This window comes from Ictidomys tridecemlineatus, chromosome 15, assembly GCF_052094955.1.
Source record: "Ictidomys tridecemlineatus isolate mIctTri1 chromosome 15, mIctTri1.hap1, whole genome shotgun sequence".
Classification (NCBI taxonomy): domain Eukaryota; kingdom Metazoa; phylum Chordata; class Mammalia; order Rodentia; family Sciuridae; genus Ictidomys; species Ictidomys tridecemlineatus.
The window spans coordinates 8,179,679-8,196,562 of NC_135491.1; the positions used below are offsets into that span (position 1 = coordinate 8,179,679).

At 42.8% G+C, this 16,884-nt stretch overlaps 1 protein-coding gene across 3 annotated transcripts; it reads right to left on the minus strand.

Annotated features, from left to right (window-relative positions):
* Window positions 1-500: 500 nt before the first annotated feature.
* Window positions 501-16,627, minus strand: LOC101965284 (sulfotransferase 2A1). 3 transcript variants are annotated; one of them, XM_078031744.1, is made up of 8 exons: window positions 16,434-16,627; window positions 15,169-15,377; window positions 10,061-10,277; window positions 8,801-9,009; window positions 8,281-8,407; window positions 4,942-5,036; window positions 3,028-3,205; window positions 501-1,126 (listed from the first exon to the last, which is right to left on the minus strand). In XM_078031744.1, the coding sequence occupies exons 1-8, from the start codon at window positions 16,567-16,569 to the stop codon at window positions 1,014-1,016; spliced, it is 1,284 nt and encodes a 427-aa protein (XP_077887870.1). In that variant the 5' UTR covers window positions 16,570-16,627; the 3' UTR covers window positions 501-1,013. The 3 variants fall into 3 exon arrangements, with proteins under 3 accessions (XP_077887870.1, XP_077887871.1, XP_005336664.2); XM_078031745.1 differs by having other exon boundaries at window positions 10,061-10,140; window positions 16,434-16,573; XM_005336607.4 differs by lacking the exon at window positions 16,434-16,627 and adding an exon at window positions 14,249-14,375 and having other exon boundaries at window positions 15,169-15,299.
* Window positions 16,628-16,884: the final 257 nt, after the last annotated feature.

Here is a 16,884-nt window from a genome sequence, read left to right on the forward strand (position 1 = left end):
GAACTAAAAGCAGTCAGAGGTAGAGTTTATTTGGACTTTACCTTCATTACAAGATTATGGAGAAAAATTTTATAACACCTACCAGGGGCCAGTGAGTGAACGGTCCAGTTCAGTTCTAAATGTATCCTAGAAAACTAGTACCTTTGTTTGTGTCACTCTTGACAAATGGTGCTTTAAATATGGGGAAATTGGTGAGGGGGAAAGCCGGAGTCACTTATAGGAGAACAGGAAACTGTGGCCCAAGTCTCAGTCAATTCCTAACCACTCATTACAACTCAGCTCAGATAAAACCATGTGTTTAATGCTGAGTAGAAATGAGAGCTCAAAATATATCATTCCTTTCAACATTGATGTAAGTTGTAAAAGTCCTAGACAGAGCAATTATTATTTATGATGTAAACACCACCAGGATGGAAAATAAACTAGTCTGGAAATTACATTCGTTCAGATCCTCATCATAACACAATCTGGAGATGCACGAAAAGAAAAGGAACCCTAGGTGCTGCTACATTTTATTTCTTGTTTTGAAAATGAGAGACAATTCTGAGTGATATTCATCTTACATTGGTAGGCTTCTCTCTGTGTAAAATTATACATGATTTTTTAAATGCTAGGATGTGACAAAGTGAATAGGGAAATTCTAGTCATTTTTCAAGCAAGTGATCAGAGAAGCAAAATACAGGCTTCAGAATGAAGAAACAGGTTTTAAATTCTGTCAGAGCTTTGTAGGTACACATAGGAGTTGGGTTCATGCAGAGAAACCCACCCATGTGTGGCAGGTTATTTCCCTTCCCTGCATGCCCCCTCTCCATCCATTCTTGTCCTCTAACCAACTAGAATTCCTTTTGCTCCTCAATTTTCTTATATTTCATTGGTTCTCTATGTTATCCTATCCTCCCACCCCCTTTTTCCTGTAGAAGTGGCTTTTATGTGAAGAACACCTCAGTCCTGTACTGGCCCCAGGACAGGAAAACCACCACAGTGTCCATGGAAGGTCTTGGATCTGTAAGAGGTTACTCCCATGGGAACAGCCCTTTGGAGAAACCCGCCATCTTCTCCTGGTAAACTTTATCAAAGGCTTCAGCTTGGGCCACTGTGAGGTGATTCTTCCAGTCCCCACAGATGCCTGGAAAACATGAAGTAGACACAGATCAGATCTAGGGATGGGTCTTAAGATGGCGACCTCCTCCCTGCTCTGTGTAGACAGCAGAGTGACCCCTGGGACATTGGTGAGGCCTTCTCCTGCCTGGCCACCATGTGCATTTCCCCTTCTACCTGTCTGGAAAGTGTGTCCTGACTGCCCTGCTCTCCCAAACCATCCTGCACAGAATCCACAAGCAGCGATCCTGACTATAAATCAGAACATCTGGAGTATAACTAAGTCTGACCACTTGTTTTTTGAGCCCTTTGGCCAAAGCTAACAAAATTTCTGACCTGGATGATGAGAGCAAGTCACACATAGTCTCTCTGCTTTGGCCAATCCCTGTGATCAGTTCTTCTGCACAAAGAACCCATGTTGACCCCTTGCCAAATCCAGTGGCTCCAGTCCTTTGTGGCTCAGAGTCTCCCAGGACGTCCAGTCTCCTTCAGCCAAGTTCCCTGGTGCTTTGAGGCTCTAGCTGCAGGGTCCTTGGTGGTTGGGACTCCATCCCTAGGACTGCCCATTTGCTCTTTCTGCTTTATGACATAGTCTTCTGATTCAGCTTCAGACATGCCAGGCTGCCCCCTCCTCAGGGTGTTTACCTTTCCTGCTCCTTACCCCAGAGTCTGTCCCAGCAGACACCTTCTCCTCTGTCCATTGGCCTCACTCATATGTTTACTCCAGTGCAGTGACTCAGTGGGGCTCTCAGCTCAGAACCCTACATCTCCATCCTCGTTCATAGCAATGATCAAACAGGAGATGCTCTGTGTACTTTCTTTTTGAATGTGCATAAGGTATGCATTTCTAACATATTAGGGTATAAAATCATTTTTACAAATTGCCTAAGAATTTACTGCTTAAAGACATTACACTGTATATGCTCAAAAAATATTTTTTGAAAGTACTGATAAAGAATGAGGAAAAGACTAGCATAATATCCTGCTTTATAGTCAAGTATTTAAAAAACTCCCTGGAGGCATTACCCAGTGACTGGGTAGTGGTGATGGAATGGGTGATAAGATATGAACATGATTGTTACCTTTTACTTATGTGATTACAGCATTATTTGTCATATAAATTAATTTTCACATAGCAGACAGATCTAATTAATTAATAAAATCATAACCCTAACTGACCCAATGTAAGATAGACATATAAAGAGTACAATCAGATGAATATAAAATAGCAGCCTATGTCATATGTCATGGCTGTAATAATACCACACACGACTCCTATTTTCATAGTCATCTTCATTAGTAGAACAATCTTTACTGATTTCTTCTGCTAGGCCTGGGCTTTTCCCCGAGTCCCATCACCATCTCTGTTTTATGGCTCTGTGCTCCAGGCTCACTGTGTGGCAGGAATCCTGACGTCCTGAATATCCCTTGAAGTATTTAGTATACTGATTCCATGGGTCTCCATTTCAGATCCATGTGAACTGAAGGAACTTTGCGAAACAGGTCCTGCCACTACTTGGAACAGACATTTTCAATAGGCCTGAACCCAAAGGTGGAGACACGATTGATCTTTCGTCACAGGAAAGAGGCCTTACAATGTCTCATAGCTAATGCCCTCCTCTCTACTCTCTCCAATCGTGTCTTTCTTTATGTATCTCTCTCTTTAGGGCAGTACTCTGTGGTAAGTCACCAGTGGAGTGGCCCAGACACCACCATCTCCAGAACCCCCTCCTCCCCAAGACTGAGTCAACCTTCTCCAGGTACCTGCAGCCCATCCCAGTCCCATGAACACAGCTTTCCTGAAGGAAACAAGAGGCTCTGGGACATGAAGGATTCAAGTTGAAATGTCCCAACACCTGCATTCTTAGTGCTGGGGGCAAACACAAGATGCCCACGTAGTAAAACCCATTTTGAAACCAGGGCATTTACCTTTTCTTGTAATTAGGAAAGGCCTAGTAAATAAATCTACAGGCAACGTTTCATAATTGGACATCTTGTTTTGTTTCATGACTTGGAAGGAGCTGTTCTTGAGGACTGAGTCCAGTTCTTCTGGAGTCAACTTCTTTCCCAGGAACTGACAGATCCTCTCTATGGTGCTTCTTGGGTCCTACATGTGAACATGAAGAGGGAAGCTATCAACAGGCAGGAGAGCAGGACCTGGAGGATGGGAAGGGGTGTTAGGAGGGCTGTGGGGAGGAAGAGGAGGGGAATGACATCAGGATGGGAGAAGCCTGCTGGGGACACCAGAGGAGGGAGACAGAGACAGGGCCAGCAGAGAGCATGAGGTATGTGGTGACATGAAGATCACAGGGGCTTCCCAGGAGGCTGAGTTGGGACACCCCAAAGGCAGGGCCTGGGGTTTCTAAGGAGACGCCGGAGGTTTCAAGATAAGGCAGAGAGACAAAGTCCCCAAAGGCTAATCCTCACCCCAAGTGACCCTGCGTCCCTTGACTGGCACGGGGCTTTACAATATCTCCTTAACTTGACCCCATGGTTATCAATGGGTTTTCCTGGGAGATCACAGCAAGGGAACAGGTCATTATGAGAAGAGAGGATTTCCTTGGAGACCTAGACCTCCTGTCAGCACCATAGTCCTTTATTATAGTGATGTTTTCACGAGCCCCAGTCACTGAGTGACAAGAAGACCCCACGGTGGCAACAATGTAAGAACATGTTGTTGTTTGGAAAGGAGAATCACAGGGACTGTGCAGCTTGCTGCTGAGGTGGCTGAAGGTGGCACCAAGGCTCCTCCCTGAGGACTGACCTCATGCTGAGGACACAGCAGAACAGGAAGCAGCTGCAGGAGGGTGACCAGGGTCCCTTCTAAGGGGAAACAGATGCCTGAGCCTGTGGCTCCTTCTCTGTCCCCAAGACTCACCCACAGGAGAAATGTCTTCAAAGGTCTGCTTACTCCTTACTTTTTGTTCATTTTAACCACTTCTAAAAAAGCTTCTAAATATTTTAAAGATTTCTGTTCCATCTGGACCTGTGAGCCTCCCACAGAGCCCTGTGCATCTGTGTGCAGTTCAAGGGTAGCTTCTTTTTGAATGAGCAGAAAAATAAGATTAGGCTAAGTACCTGCTCAAAATGTGATGATCCAACCAGTGTAAGTGGCACATCTGCAAACTCAGATGACAGTATTTATTAAGTTGGGAACATTCAAAATCCTCTCCATTTGCTATTTTGAAATACAAACTTAGTTATTCTTCTCCACAGTCCCATCCTGTTCCTCAGATCACTGGAAGTCATTGCTGTTCTCAGCTGTACCCTGCCCCCACCACAAGGGCTGAGCATCATCTACAGACTCTGCCTCTTACTCCAGCCCCTGACCTCTCAGAATAGTCACCCAAAGTGGCACCTCACATTCATGTCACTTTGTCAGTCAAGGGGGAAGCCAGAAAGGTGGACCTAACTCTGGGATTAGTGCTTTCTGCCCCACTCCTTCTGATGGCTAGGTTTCTGGGAACAGAGAAGGTCCTGCAGGCAGAGACCCTGGCAGCCCTAGTGGGGGGCATAAGTCGTGGCACTCTGGTCAAGGAGTCTGATGCTGCCTGCCTGTTTCCCAGATACTCGGGAGGCTGAGGCAGGAGGACCAAGAGTTTGTGGAAGGGCCCCTCCGATTTTTCAGGATGCAGTAGTTTGGAAGATATGGAGGAAGAGCTTGGGCTTGGGGAGGGTCTCACAGAAGTAGGAAAGTGCAGACCAAAGACTCATCTCCTCTCAGTGACCTCCACAGCCTATTCTTTGACAGAGAACATGAAGGGGAGACACACAGGACCACGGACTTTGGGGAGAGTGAGGATGTTGGGGTGCTGTAGGCGCCAACTATGAGAGGGGGCTCACCTTCTGCAGCTCTTCATAACTCAGCAGCAGGACGTTCTCCCTGTGTCTCATGGACATCCAGCCACGAATGTGCTCAAACCATGATCCATAGTGCACTGTGGGCAGGCACAAGGGTGCAGGTTACACACTGCCAAAACAGCCTACGCCATCCATGTCACTCTACACACAGTGACAGCTTGATTCACATATTATTGATCAATGCTACTCAAACTAGGTAATGAAAAAGAGAGAAGAATATTTCCTGAATTCATTCTATGGAACTAGTCGCACACTGACACCCAAGTGGGAAACACAGATCAAGTAAAAACAATACACCCATATTCCTGCTGAACACAGATACAGAACAGCTTATTAAAATTTCAGCAAATCCTATTCAGCATTAAGATTATACTCAGGACATGTTGTGTTCACACTTTAAGACTGTACATCACGGGATGTTGATTTCAGTCCAGGGATGTAAGGTTGGTCAACACAGGCAAATCCATAATGTTTCACCACATCAATAGAATTTGCCTTGACAGAGGAACTTGGCTGAGCATCATGAGGGCTATGTGTGACAATCCCCAAGCCAACATCATGCTAATCGAGGAAAATCTGGAAGTAACTCTCCTAACATCAGGAACAAGACAAGGATGTCCACTTTCACTACTGACATTCAATAGAGCTCTAGAGACTTGAGCCAGAGACGTTGGCAGAGAAGGAAATCAAAACCTCACCAGTGGGAAAGAAAGAAGCCTCTTGATCACTGTTTGCAGGTGATAGGAGGCTCTGCTGTGAACACCCAAGAACCTTTCCCCCAAAACTCCTAGAACTGATCAATTGAGGAAAATAGCAACATACAAAATCAACATGCAGAAAAAGAAGCACTTTCCTTCATCACGAGAATGAATCTGCTGAGGAAGAATACAGGAATGCAATTCCATTCACCAAGGTTTCAACAAATACCCAGGTAGAGGAATATGATGGTGCAAACCTGTATCCCAAATACTCAGGAGGCTGAGGCAGGAGAATTGAGAGAGTTCAAAGCCAGCCTCAGCAACTTAGGGAGGCCCTCTCTCTAGATAAATTATGAAAAGGGGCTGGAGATGTGGCTCAGTCATAGAACACTTAATTAGCACCTGCAGAGCCCTGGGTATAATCCCCAGTGAGATAGAATAATAATAATAATGCTAAAGTTATCATGTTTTAAAGTCTATTTAGTCTCAAGTCATACTGAAGAGGTATAGTAACAAAAAAGTGTGCTAATATCAAAACATTCACTTAGATCAGTAGATTAGAAGACTCAGAGACAGACCCACACAGATAGAGTTAAACGATTCTTAAGAAAGGCATCAAAGCAAATGTTGGAGAAAACAAAGCCTATTTAGTAAATGGTGCTTGGAAAACTGAACATCTACAGTAGGAGAATGAAGCTAAATTCTGCAGAAAAATCAACTCCGAGTGGATCAAAAAACAGGAATTAGTCCATAAACACTGTAACTACTAGTGGAAATCATAGTGCCTATCCTCTGACCTGTAGGTCAAGCCTTACTTCTATAAGACTCCTAGTGTTCAGGAAAGAAAACCAAGAGTTGATAAATGGAAAGGCTCAAGTTGAAAAGCTTCCACACGGTGAGGAGAGACAGAGAGACAGGGCTCACAGGAAGGAGCAAAACTTTTCCAGCTAATTTTCTGACTAAAGATTAACACCCAGAACATAAAAGGAACTAAAAATAATGTTGTTATTATTATTATTTATTTATTCTAATTAGTTATACATACAGTAGAAGGCATTTAGATTCACTGTACACAAATGGAACACAACTTTTCATTTCTCTGGTTGTGGATGATGTAGAGTCCCATCTTATCTGCACTCTCACATGGACTTAGAGTAAAGATGTCCATCTCATTCCATCGTATTTCCTACTCCCATGTCTCTTCCTCCGCTTTGCCCAATCAAACTTCCTCTATTCTTCCCTTGACCACCCCTTTTGGTTCACGGTCTGTTTATCACAGCGAACATTTGGCCTTTCTTATTTTTCTTAGAATTGGCTTATTTGCATAGCATGATATTCTCAACCTCCTTCCATTTACCTGCAAAGGCTATGATTTTATTCTCTCTTAATGCTGAGTAATAGTCCATTGTGTATAAGTGCCACAGCTTTTTATCCACTCATCTTTTGAAAAGCATCTAGATTGCTTCCAAGTTTAGCTATTGTGAATTGAACTGGTATAAATATTGACTTGGCTGTGTCACTATAGTCTGCTGATTTTAAGTCCTTTGGCTACAGACCAAGGAGTGTAATAGCTGGGTCAAATGTGGTTCCATTCCAAGTCTTCTAAGGAATCTCCATACTGCTTTCCAGAGTGGTTGCACCCATTTGCAGTAACACCAGCAATATATGAGTTTGGCTTTTCCCATTATCACATCCTACCACACTTCTTGTTGCTTGTATTTTTGAAAATTGCCATTATGACTCAAGTGAGATGAAATTTTAGCGTAGTTTTGATTTGTATTTCTCTACTTACTGGAGATGTTGAACATTTTTTCATGTATTTGTTGATTGATTGTATATCTTCTTCAGAGAAGTGCTTGTTTAGTTCCTTAGCCCATTTATTCATTGGGACAAGTTAAAAAATCTTAACACCAAAAACCAAATAAGCAAATCAACAGATGGGCAAATCATAATCATTTCTCAAAAGAAGAAATACAATGGCCAACAATATTATGAAAAAAAATTTCGACATCTTTAACAACCAGAGAAAAGAAAATAGAAACTACACAGAGATCATGTCTCACTCCAGTTAAAATTGCAATCATCAAGAACACAAATAGGAATAAACACTGGCAGGAACTGAGTGCAAAGGAGCACAAACACACTATTGGGATTGGAGACTAGTACAACACCATGGAAATCAGTCTGAAGTTTCCTCAAAAGACTAGGAATGGAGCCAGCATGTGCCCTAATCATAGAGCTCCTTGGGATTCATCAAAACAAAGTCAGCACACTATAGCAACACATGCCCCCCAGGTGGATAGCAGTTCAACTCCCAGCAGCTGAGCTCTGGGACCAACCTTGGTGTCCACTGACTGATGAATGGATACAGAGAATGTGGTTCATACACATAATGGATTTTACTCAGTCATAAAGAAGGACTAAATTATGTCATTTACAGGAAAATGGATGGAACTGGAGACCAGCATGCTGATTGAAACAAGCCAGACTCACGGAATCAAGGGTTGTCTGTTTTCTCTCATATGTGGAAAATACACAGAAGAAGAATAAAATAGATATACCAAAAAACAAGAGAAAGACCAGCAGAGTAGAGGACATAGACCTATATGTGAAGAATACTCACCGTTTCCTTGCATGAACCACTGAAAATACTGTTCCAGTGACTCTGGTTGCTTACATAGTTTCATCACAGACTGATGATAATAACCTGACACAAGAACATCTTTGGGATTTCTCATGATATATATCACCTTAAATTAGGCAAAATGAGAAAATAAAAAATCAGTCTCAGTCACTCATTTCCCCACATTGATCTTGATCTTTCCCCAGGCAGTTTTAAATGGTAAGTGGTGAGGGGTGTGTGTGCTTTCCCACCATGATCACTAACAGCACATTGGATTAATAAATTATGGAATATTCAGATTCATAGCACATACAGCATTCTCACACTCAAGACCATCAATGAGTCTCACATATATGACATCCAGACAGCATGCATGCATTAATAGAAAATTCAGGAATAAGCAAAAAGAATCCTTGGCTGTAACTCTAGAGAGTATTGCACTCAGGTGGTGGGGACTGGTGGTAGACGGGTACTGGGGAGACATTCTGAATTATGGAAATGTTGTACATCTGGCACTGACCTTGGCTTTGGAAGCAAATAAAGACTTGGGGAAGAGATGGAAGGGGAGGTGAGAGGACATGAGCCGTGGGCCTTCTCTCTCATTTAAACATTTGTAACCATCATCTGTCTCTATCCAGGGTGAGCGTTCCCAGAAGGGCACAGATCGAATCCACTTGGTATCACCATTGGAGTGAATCAGGGAGAGAATTTCAATCATCCAGTTGGTTCCTAGAAGGAAGAAAATTTGACGGTCACTCACTTCATCTGGCTTCTGAAGAAAACTTACGATAAAATACATAACATGCACTTTACCATCTGCCCATTTCAAGCATGCCATGGGGTGGTGCTGAGCAGAGTTCAGCATGCTCCTGCTGTTGCTCAGCCAATGTCCAGAAGCTTTTTGTCTTGAAAAACTGAAACTCTCTGCTCCTTAACATCATTTCCCTACTAATTCCATCTTTGAGGTCCTGAAACCCACCTTGGGGCTCTGTTTCTGTGAACTTGACTACTCTTTGCCCCATGGATTCCTATACTATTTGTCCTTTTGTGCCCATCAGACTGCACTTAGCATGAGGCCCAGTATTGACCTATATTGTAAGAGGAGTCAGCCTGTCATCCTGGTTAATGCTGAATCATAACCCATTGTATCAACTTGCCACACTTTGTTTACATATTAAACTACCAGTGAATTTTTGGATGCTTCCAACCCTTGGCTCTTGGCTGAGATCCTTCTAATATGTTCCAACTTCCCTTGACTTTCCAACCTTGTGTCCCTTTGATGGTCATTGGCCCCAATCCTCGCCCACTTTGCAGTACTCCAGCCCCAGCCCCTCTCCTGTAGGTGCATTACACATGTCCTTTCAGTCCCTTGAATTTTTCAGGATATTTCTGATTCCCAGGCTCTTTCCATGCTGATCCTCCTGCTCTACAGTACCCCTCCACCACATGACCTCCATTCAGACTTTTCATTCTTGTTGAGCTGGTATTTCACCAGTAGATCTTTACAGGCCACCCTCTTCCGCCCCCTTCTCCTGTGCCACTACACAAATACCCAAATCTGCTTACAATTCACTCCTCTATCTCCCTCTCATACCTCAGATGACCACTGCTGAGCACTTAGTCACTCTGTCCTAGTCTTGATGCAAGTGGCCTGGGGCACTGCCCCTTCTTCCCCAAAGCAGAGCTCACTGGCATGGAGAGGGCAGGCCATCCATCTGCTGAGTAAGAGAGGAACACAGCCACTGCCTTTCCCATGATGGTCCCTGTCCTGTGTCCTTACCTGATTTGGGGTAGGTCACCAATACTGTGTCTTCATCCTTTATCACAAACTGAGCACATGCTTCTTTCAAAACTTCATAGCTGTAACCAACCACAGGAAAATGTATCCCTTCAAACCACAAGTAGCCATCTGTCATGGTGATGAGCTCTCTGTGCGAGGTGCAGGGGTTCCTGCAGTGGCCACCAGTGGATGTTGGGGGAGACACTGGGAGACTGGACTTTGAAGTAAAGTCAAAAGAATCATTAACTTTTCTGGTTGTCAAATTAACTGAGTGGTAAAATGAAATTGTGACTGGTGATCAAAGTTTCTTTGCATTGAACAATTTTGGACTCATTCAGGGAAGGACAGGATCAAGATCTGAGCATGAGTTCATGGCCAAGACCATATAGAAATTGCTGCAAAATAAGACCACTGATGAATCCATGGGACCTGAAGAAAGCCATTTTTTTTGTTTATTTGTATTTTGAAGAGATTTCCAAAGAGAAATTTTACATGAAATCAATAGATACAGTGTAAAAATAATAGCTGAAAGGACTTTTTGGATTGTGGCCTAAAGAATCAAAAGGACAAGAACCTGCTCAGAGTCACCAGACAGAGCGGTGGAGTATCACTCGACTCCAGGGTCCACTCCTCCCTTTCTTCTGATTAACATGTCAGAGTGGGCTGCATGGTGTCAGGATTTAGGGACTGAGATGAGAGAATCTTCATATATACCACATCAAAGATCCATTGAAGCTCTGTTTCTTACTTGGTCGAGAACTGTCCGTGCCCAGGGGACTCAGGGACCAACAGCTCCACATGTTCAAGCAACACGCCCATCCAGGGGGCCCATACACTCTACACACATTGACAGCTTGATTCATGTATCATTGATAAACGCTGCTCAAACTAGGTAATGAAATAGAGAGGGGGATCTTTCCTGAATTCATTTTATGAAACCAGTCGCATACTGATACTCAACTGGGAAACACAGATCAAATAAGAAAACTGTAGACCAATATATCTGCTGAACACAGATACAGAACAGCTTATTAAAATTTAAGTAAATCTGTTCAGCATTAAGATTATACTCAGGACCTGATGTGTTCACACTTTAATACTGTACATCACGAGATGTTGATTTCAATCCAAGGATGTAAGATTGGGTAACATAAGGAAATCCATAAATGTTCACCTAATCAATAGAGTTTACCTTGACAGAGGAACTTGGCTGAACATCATGAGGGCTATGTGTGACAAATCCCAAGCCAACATAATGCTAATCGAGGAAAATCTAGAAGCATCTCTCCTAACATCAGGAACAAGACAAGGATGTCCACTTTCACCACTGCCTTTCAATAGAGCTCTAGAGACTCGAGCCAGAGGTATTGGCAGAGAAGGGAATCAAAACCTCACCAGTGGGAAAGAAAGAAGCCGTGTTATCACTGTTTGCAGGTGATAGGAGGCTCTGCTGTGAACACCCAAGAATCTTTCCCCAAAATCTCCTAGAACTGATCAATTGAAGAAAATAGCAACATACAAAATCAACATGCAAAAAACAAGCACTTTTCTTCATCACAACAATGAATCTGCTGAGGGAGAATTCATGAATACAATTTCTTTCACAAAGATTTCTACAAATCTCCAGGTAGAGGAATATGATGGTCCAAACCTGTAGCTCAGATACTCAGGAGGCTGAAGCAGGCGGTTTGAGAGTTCAAAGCCAGCCTCAGCAACTTAGGGAGGCCCTCTCTATAGATAAAGTATGAAAAGGGGCTTGAGATGTGGCTAAGTCGTAGAGCACTTGACTAGCAACTGCAGAGCCATGGGTCTAATCCCCAATGCCAAAGAATAATAATAATAATAATAATAATAATAATAATAATAATAATACTGGAGCTATCATGTTTTAAAATCGAACCAGTCTCAAATTATACTGAAGAGGTATAGTAACAAAAAAGTGTGCTAATATCAAAACATTCACTGAGATCAGTGGATTAGAAGAGAAGACTCAGAGACAGATCCACACAGATGCAGTCAAATGATCCTCAAGAAAGGCAACAAAAGCAAATGTTTGAGAAAACAAAATCGATTTAATAAATTGTGCTTGGAAAACAGAATAAATATGGTTTGAAGAATGAAGGTAAATCTAAAAAAAATTCACTCCAAGTGGCTCAAAAATAAAAAAAAGAATTAGACCATAAACACTGTAACTACTAGTGGAAATCGTAGTGCCTATCCTCTGACCTGTAGGTGCAAGCATTACTTCTGTAAGACTCCTAGTGTTCAGGAAAAAAACCCCAAGAGGTGATAAATGGAGAGGCTCAAGTTGAAAAGCTTCCCCAATGCAGGACCAATGTGTTTCTGCAACCTGTATACTCAGAAAAATGAGAAGCCATATCCCATCTGATTTAAATGTATGACATATCAGGTATTGTGCTGTCATGTGTAAATAATTTTTTTAAAAAAGTTTCCACACAGCAAAGGAGACAAGACAGAGAGAGAGAGGGCTCACAAAAGGGAGCAAATCCATTTCCAGCTAATTTTCTGAGAAAAGATTTACATCCAGAACTTAAAAAAACTCAAATTAAGTTTATTATTATTATTTCTTTCTTCTAATTAGTTATACATACAGCAGAATGCATTTTGATTCATTGTACACAAATGGAGCCCAACTTTTCATTTCCCTGGTTTGCATGATGTGGAGTCCCACCATATCTGCACAAACACATAGACTTAGAGTAATGATGTCCACCATCATTCCACCATCTTTCCTGCCCCTATGTCTCCTCACCTGCATTGCCCTATCAAAGTTCCTCTCTTCTTCCCTTGACCACCGCCCTTGCCCCTTTTTGTTCAGCATCTACTTACCAGAGAGAACCATTGGACTTTGCTTTTTAGGATTGGCTTACTTTGCATAGCATGATATTCTAAACCTCCATTCATTTACCTGCAAATGCTGTAATTTTATTCTCTCTTAATGCTGAGTAATATTCCATTGTGTATAAGTACCAAGGCTTCTTTATCCATTCATCTATTGAAGGACATCTAGGTTGCTTCCATGTTTAGGTGTTGTGAATTGAGCTTGTATGAATACTGATGTGGCTGTGTCACTATTGTCTGCTGATTTTAAGTCCTTTGGGTAAAGACCAAGAAGTGGGATAGCTGGGTCAAATGTGGTTCCATTCCAAGTCTTATAAGAATTCTCTATACTGCTTTCCAGAGTGGTTGCACCAATTTGCACTGCCACCAGCAATGTAGGAGTGTGCCTTTTCCCCTTAACATCCTTACCTCACTTCTTGTTGATTGTATTTTTGAAAATTGCCATTATGACTAGAATGAAATGAAATCTTAGAGAAAATTTAGTTTGCATTTCTCTGTTACTGGAGATGTTGAACATTTTTTTCATGTATGTGTTGATTGAATGTATATCTTCTACTGACAAGTACTTGTTCGGTTTCTTAGCCCATATATTGATTGGGATAAGACCAAAAATATTAACACTAAAAACCAAATAACCAAATCAACAGATGGGAAATCACAATCCGTTCTCAAAAGAAGAAATACAATGGCCAACATTATTATGAAAAAATATTTCAACATCTTTAACAACCAGCGAAAAACAAATAGAAACAACACAGAGATCATGTCTCACTCCAGTTACAATGGCAATCATCAAGAACACAAAGAGGAATAACCACTGGCAGGGACTGAGTTAAAAGGAGCACTTACACACTATTGGGATTGGAGACTAGTACAACACCATGGAAATCAGTCTGAAGTTTCCTCAAAAGACTAGAAATGGAGCCAGCATGTACCCTAATCATAGAGCTCCTTGGGATTCATCAAAACAAAGCCAGCATACTATAGAAACACATGCACCCCAGGTGGATAGCAGTTCAACTCCCAGCAGCTGAGCTCTGGGACCAACCTTGGTGTCCACTGATGAATGGATACAGAGAATGTGGTTCATACACAATGGATTTTACTCAGTCATAAAGAAGGACTAAATTATGTCATTTACAGGAAAATGGATGGAACTGGAGACCAGCATGCTGATTGAAACAAGCCAGACTCACAGAGTCAAGGGTTGTCTGCTTTCTCTCATATGTGGAAAGTGCGCAGAAGAAGAATAAAATAGGTAAACCACAAAATAAGAAAAAGACCAGCAGAGTAGAGGACACAGACCTATATGTGAAAAACACTCACCGTTTCCTTGGATGAACCACTGAAAATACTGTTCCAGTGACTCTGGTTTCTTACATAGTTTTGCCATAGTCCAGTGATAATAACCTGACACAAGAACATCTTTGGGATTTCTCATGATATATGTCACCTTAAATTAGGGACAATGAGAAAATGAAAAATCAGTCTCAGTCACTCATTTCCCCACCTTGATCTTGATCTTTCCCTGGGCAGTTCTTCCTTAATCTTTATTAAACTTGTTGAGTTCCATTAATAAATTAGTTATACCGTTCATTCACCAAATATATAAATTATTATTATTATTATTATTATTATTATTATTTACATATAACAGCAGACTGCATTACAATTCTTCATTTGTTAGATCTTGGATATCCATGATCTGTACTGATCACCCATCAGCCATGGGGAGGCTGGAGAGGCTGCTGATCACAGAGCACAGTGACGTGAAGAGGGCTGGCGTCATTACCTAGCTAGCCACGACTCCTAGCAGTCCCCTGGATGTGAGCATTCATCAGTGTATGCAGGTCTGCTCCCCACATACAGGCAACACTGACTTGGGTGCTTCCTTGTACCCAGCAGGAGGCTGTGATTGAGTGAGTATTGACGGACATCTGTAAGAGCTGTATGCTGGGACACTCTAGTGTAGATGCAGTTTTAATTCTGCTTACACATGGAATGTGGTTTTCTAAGATTCTGACTTTAGCCAGTCATATTACCCCTGAATTCAGCTGAGGCTAATCTGCAGAATGGTCCACATCCTTGCATGCAAGTGTGGTCTGGTTGCGGCCACATGAACCTAAATAATATCTGGGAATGGCAGTGTCACCAATCTACCCAGTGAGCACTCACCACAGCAAGATCTACAAGGGTTATCTAGGCACATGGAAGGGGAAAGCTTGGGCTAAACATTAGACACTAACCTTGGCCTTGGAAGTGAATAAAGACTTGGGGAAGAGATGGAAGGGGAGGTGAGAGGACATGAGCCACGGGCCTTCTCTCTCATTTAAAAGTTTGTAACCATCATCTGTCTCTGTCCAGGGTGAGCGATCCCAGATGGCCACAGATCGAATCCACTTGGTATCACCATGGGAGTGAATCAGGCAGAGAATTTCAACCAACCAGTGGGTTCCTAGAGAAGGGAGGAAAAGTGACAGTCGCTCACTTCAACCTGGCTTGTGAACAAAAATTATGATAAAATACATAACATGCACTTTACCATCTGCCCATTTTAAGCATGCCATGGGGTGGTGCTGAGCAGTGTTCAACATGTTCCTGCTGTAGCTCAGCCGATGTCCAGAAGCTTTTGTCTTAAAAATCTGAAACTCTCTGCTGCTTAACATCATTTCCCTACTAATTCCATCTTTCAGGCCCTGGAACCCACCCCGGGGCTCTCTGTTTCTCTGAACTTGACTACACTTTGCCCCATGGATTCCTATACTATTTGTCATTTTGTGCCCATCAGACTGCACTTAGCATGAGGCCCAGTATTGACCTATATTGTAGAAGGAGTCAGCCTGTCGTCCTGGTTAAGGCTGAATCATACTCCATTGGATCAACTCACCACATTTTGTTTAGGCGTTAAACTACCAGTGGATTTTTGGTAGCTTCCAGCCTTTGGCTCTTGGCTGAGATCCTTCTAATATGTCCCAACTTCCCTTGACTTTCCAACCTCCTGTCTCTTCAAAGGTCATTGGCCCCAATCCTCGCCAACTTAGCAGTGCTCCTGCCCCCAGCCCCTCTCCTGTAGGTGCATGACACCTGTCCTTTCAGTCCCTTGAATTTTCCAGGCTCTTTCTGATTCCGAGGCTCTGTCCATGCTGACCCTCCTGAACTACAGAACCTCTACACCTTATGATCTCCATTCCAACTTTTCATTCCTATTGAGCTGGTATTTCAGCAGTAGGTCTTCACAGGTCACCCTTTTCCACCCCTTCTCCCATGCTACCAAACAAATGCCCGAATCTGCTTATGATTCATTCCTATATCTCACTCTCAAACCTCAGATGACCCCTGCTGAGCACTTATGTCATTCTGTCCTAGTCTGGATGCAAGTGGCCTCGGGCACTGCCCCTTCTTCCCCAAAGCAGGGGTCTCTGGCATGGAGAGGTCAGGCCCTCCATCTGCTGAGTAAGAGAGGAACGCAGCCACCGCCTTTCCCATGATGGTCCCTGTCCTGTTTCCTTACCTGATTTGGGGTAGGTCACCAATACTATGTCTTCATCCTTTATCACAAACTGAGCACATGCTTCTTTCAAAACTTCATAGCTGTAACCAACCACAGGGAAACCTATCCCTTCAAACCACAAGTAGCCATCTGTCATGGTGATGAGCTCTCTGTGCGAGGTGCAGGGGTTCCTGCTGCAGCCACCATTGGATGTTGGAGGAGGTACTGGGAGGCTGGACTTTGAAGTAAAGTCAAAAGAATCATTAACTTTTCTGGTTGTCAAATTAACTGGGTGATTAAACAAAATAGTGACTGGTGATCAAAGTTTCTTTGCATTGAGCAATTTTGGACTCATTCTGGGAACCACACGATCAGAATCTGAGCATGAGTTCATGGAAGGGTCCCCATAGCAAGTGCTGCAAAATAACCCACTGAGGAATGTGTGGGGCCTGAAGAAAGCCTTTTTTGTTGT

What these genes read in the sequence shown, in the direction of transcription:
- LOC101965284 (XM_078031744.1), bottom strand. Translation starts at nt 16,569, where the DNA reads ATGACAGATGGCTACTTGTGGTTTGAAGGGATAGGTTTCCCTGTGGTT. An exon ending in GTGGTTCATGCAAGGAAACG is followed by an intron (nt 5,037 to 8,280) that starts GTGAGTATTCTT and finishes GCCTGCCCACAG; the next exon opens with TGCACTATGGATCATGGTTT. An exon ending in GTTATGAAGAGCTGCAGAAG is followed by an intron (nt 3,206 to 4,941) that starts GTGAGCCCCCTC and finishes GTTCACATGTAG; the next exon opens with GACCCAAGAAGCACCATAGA.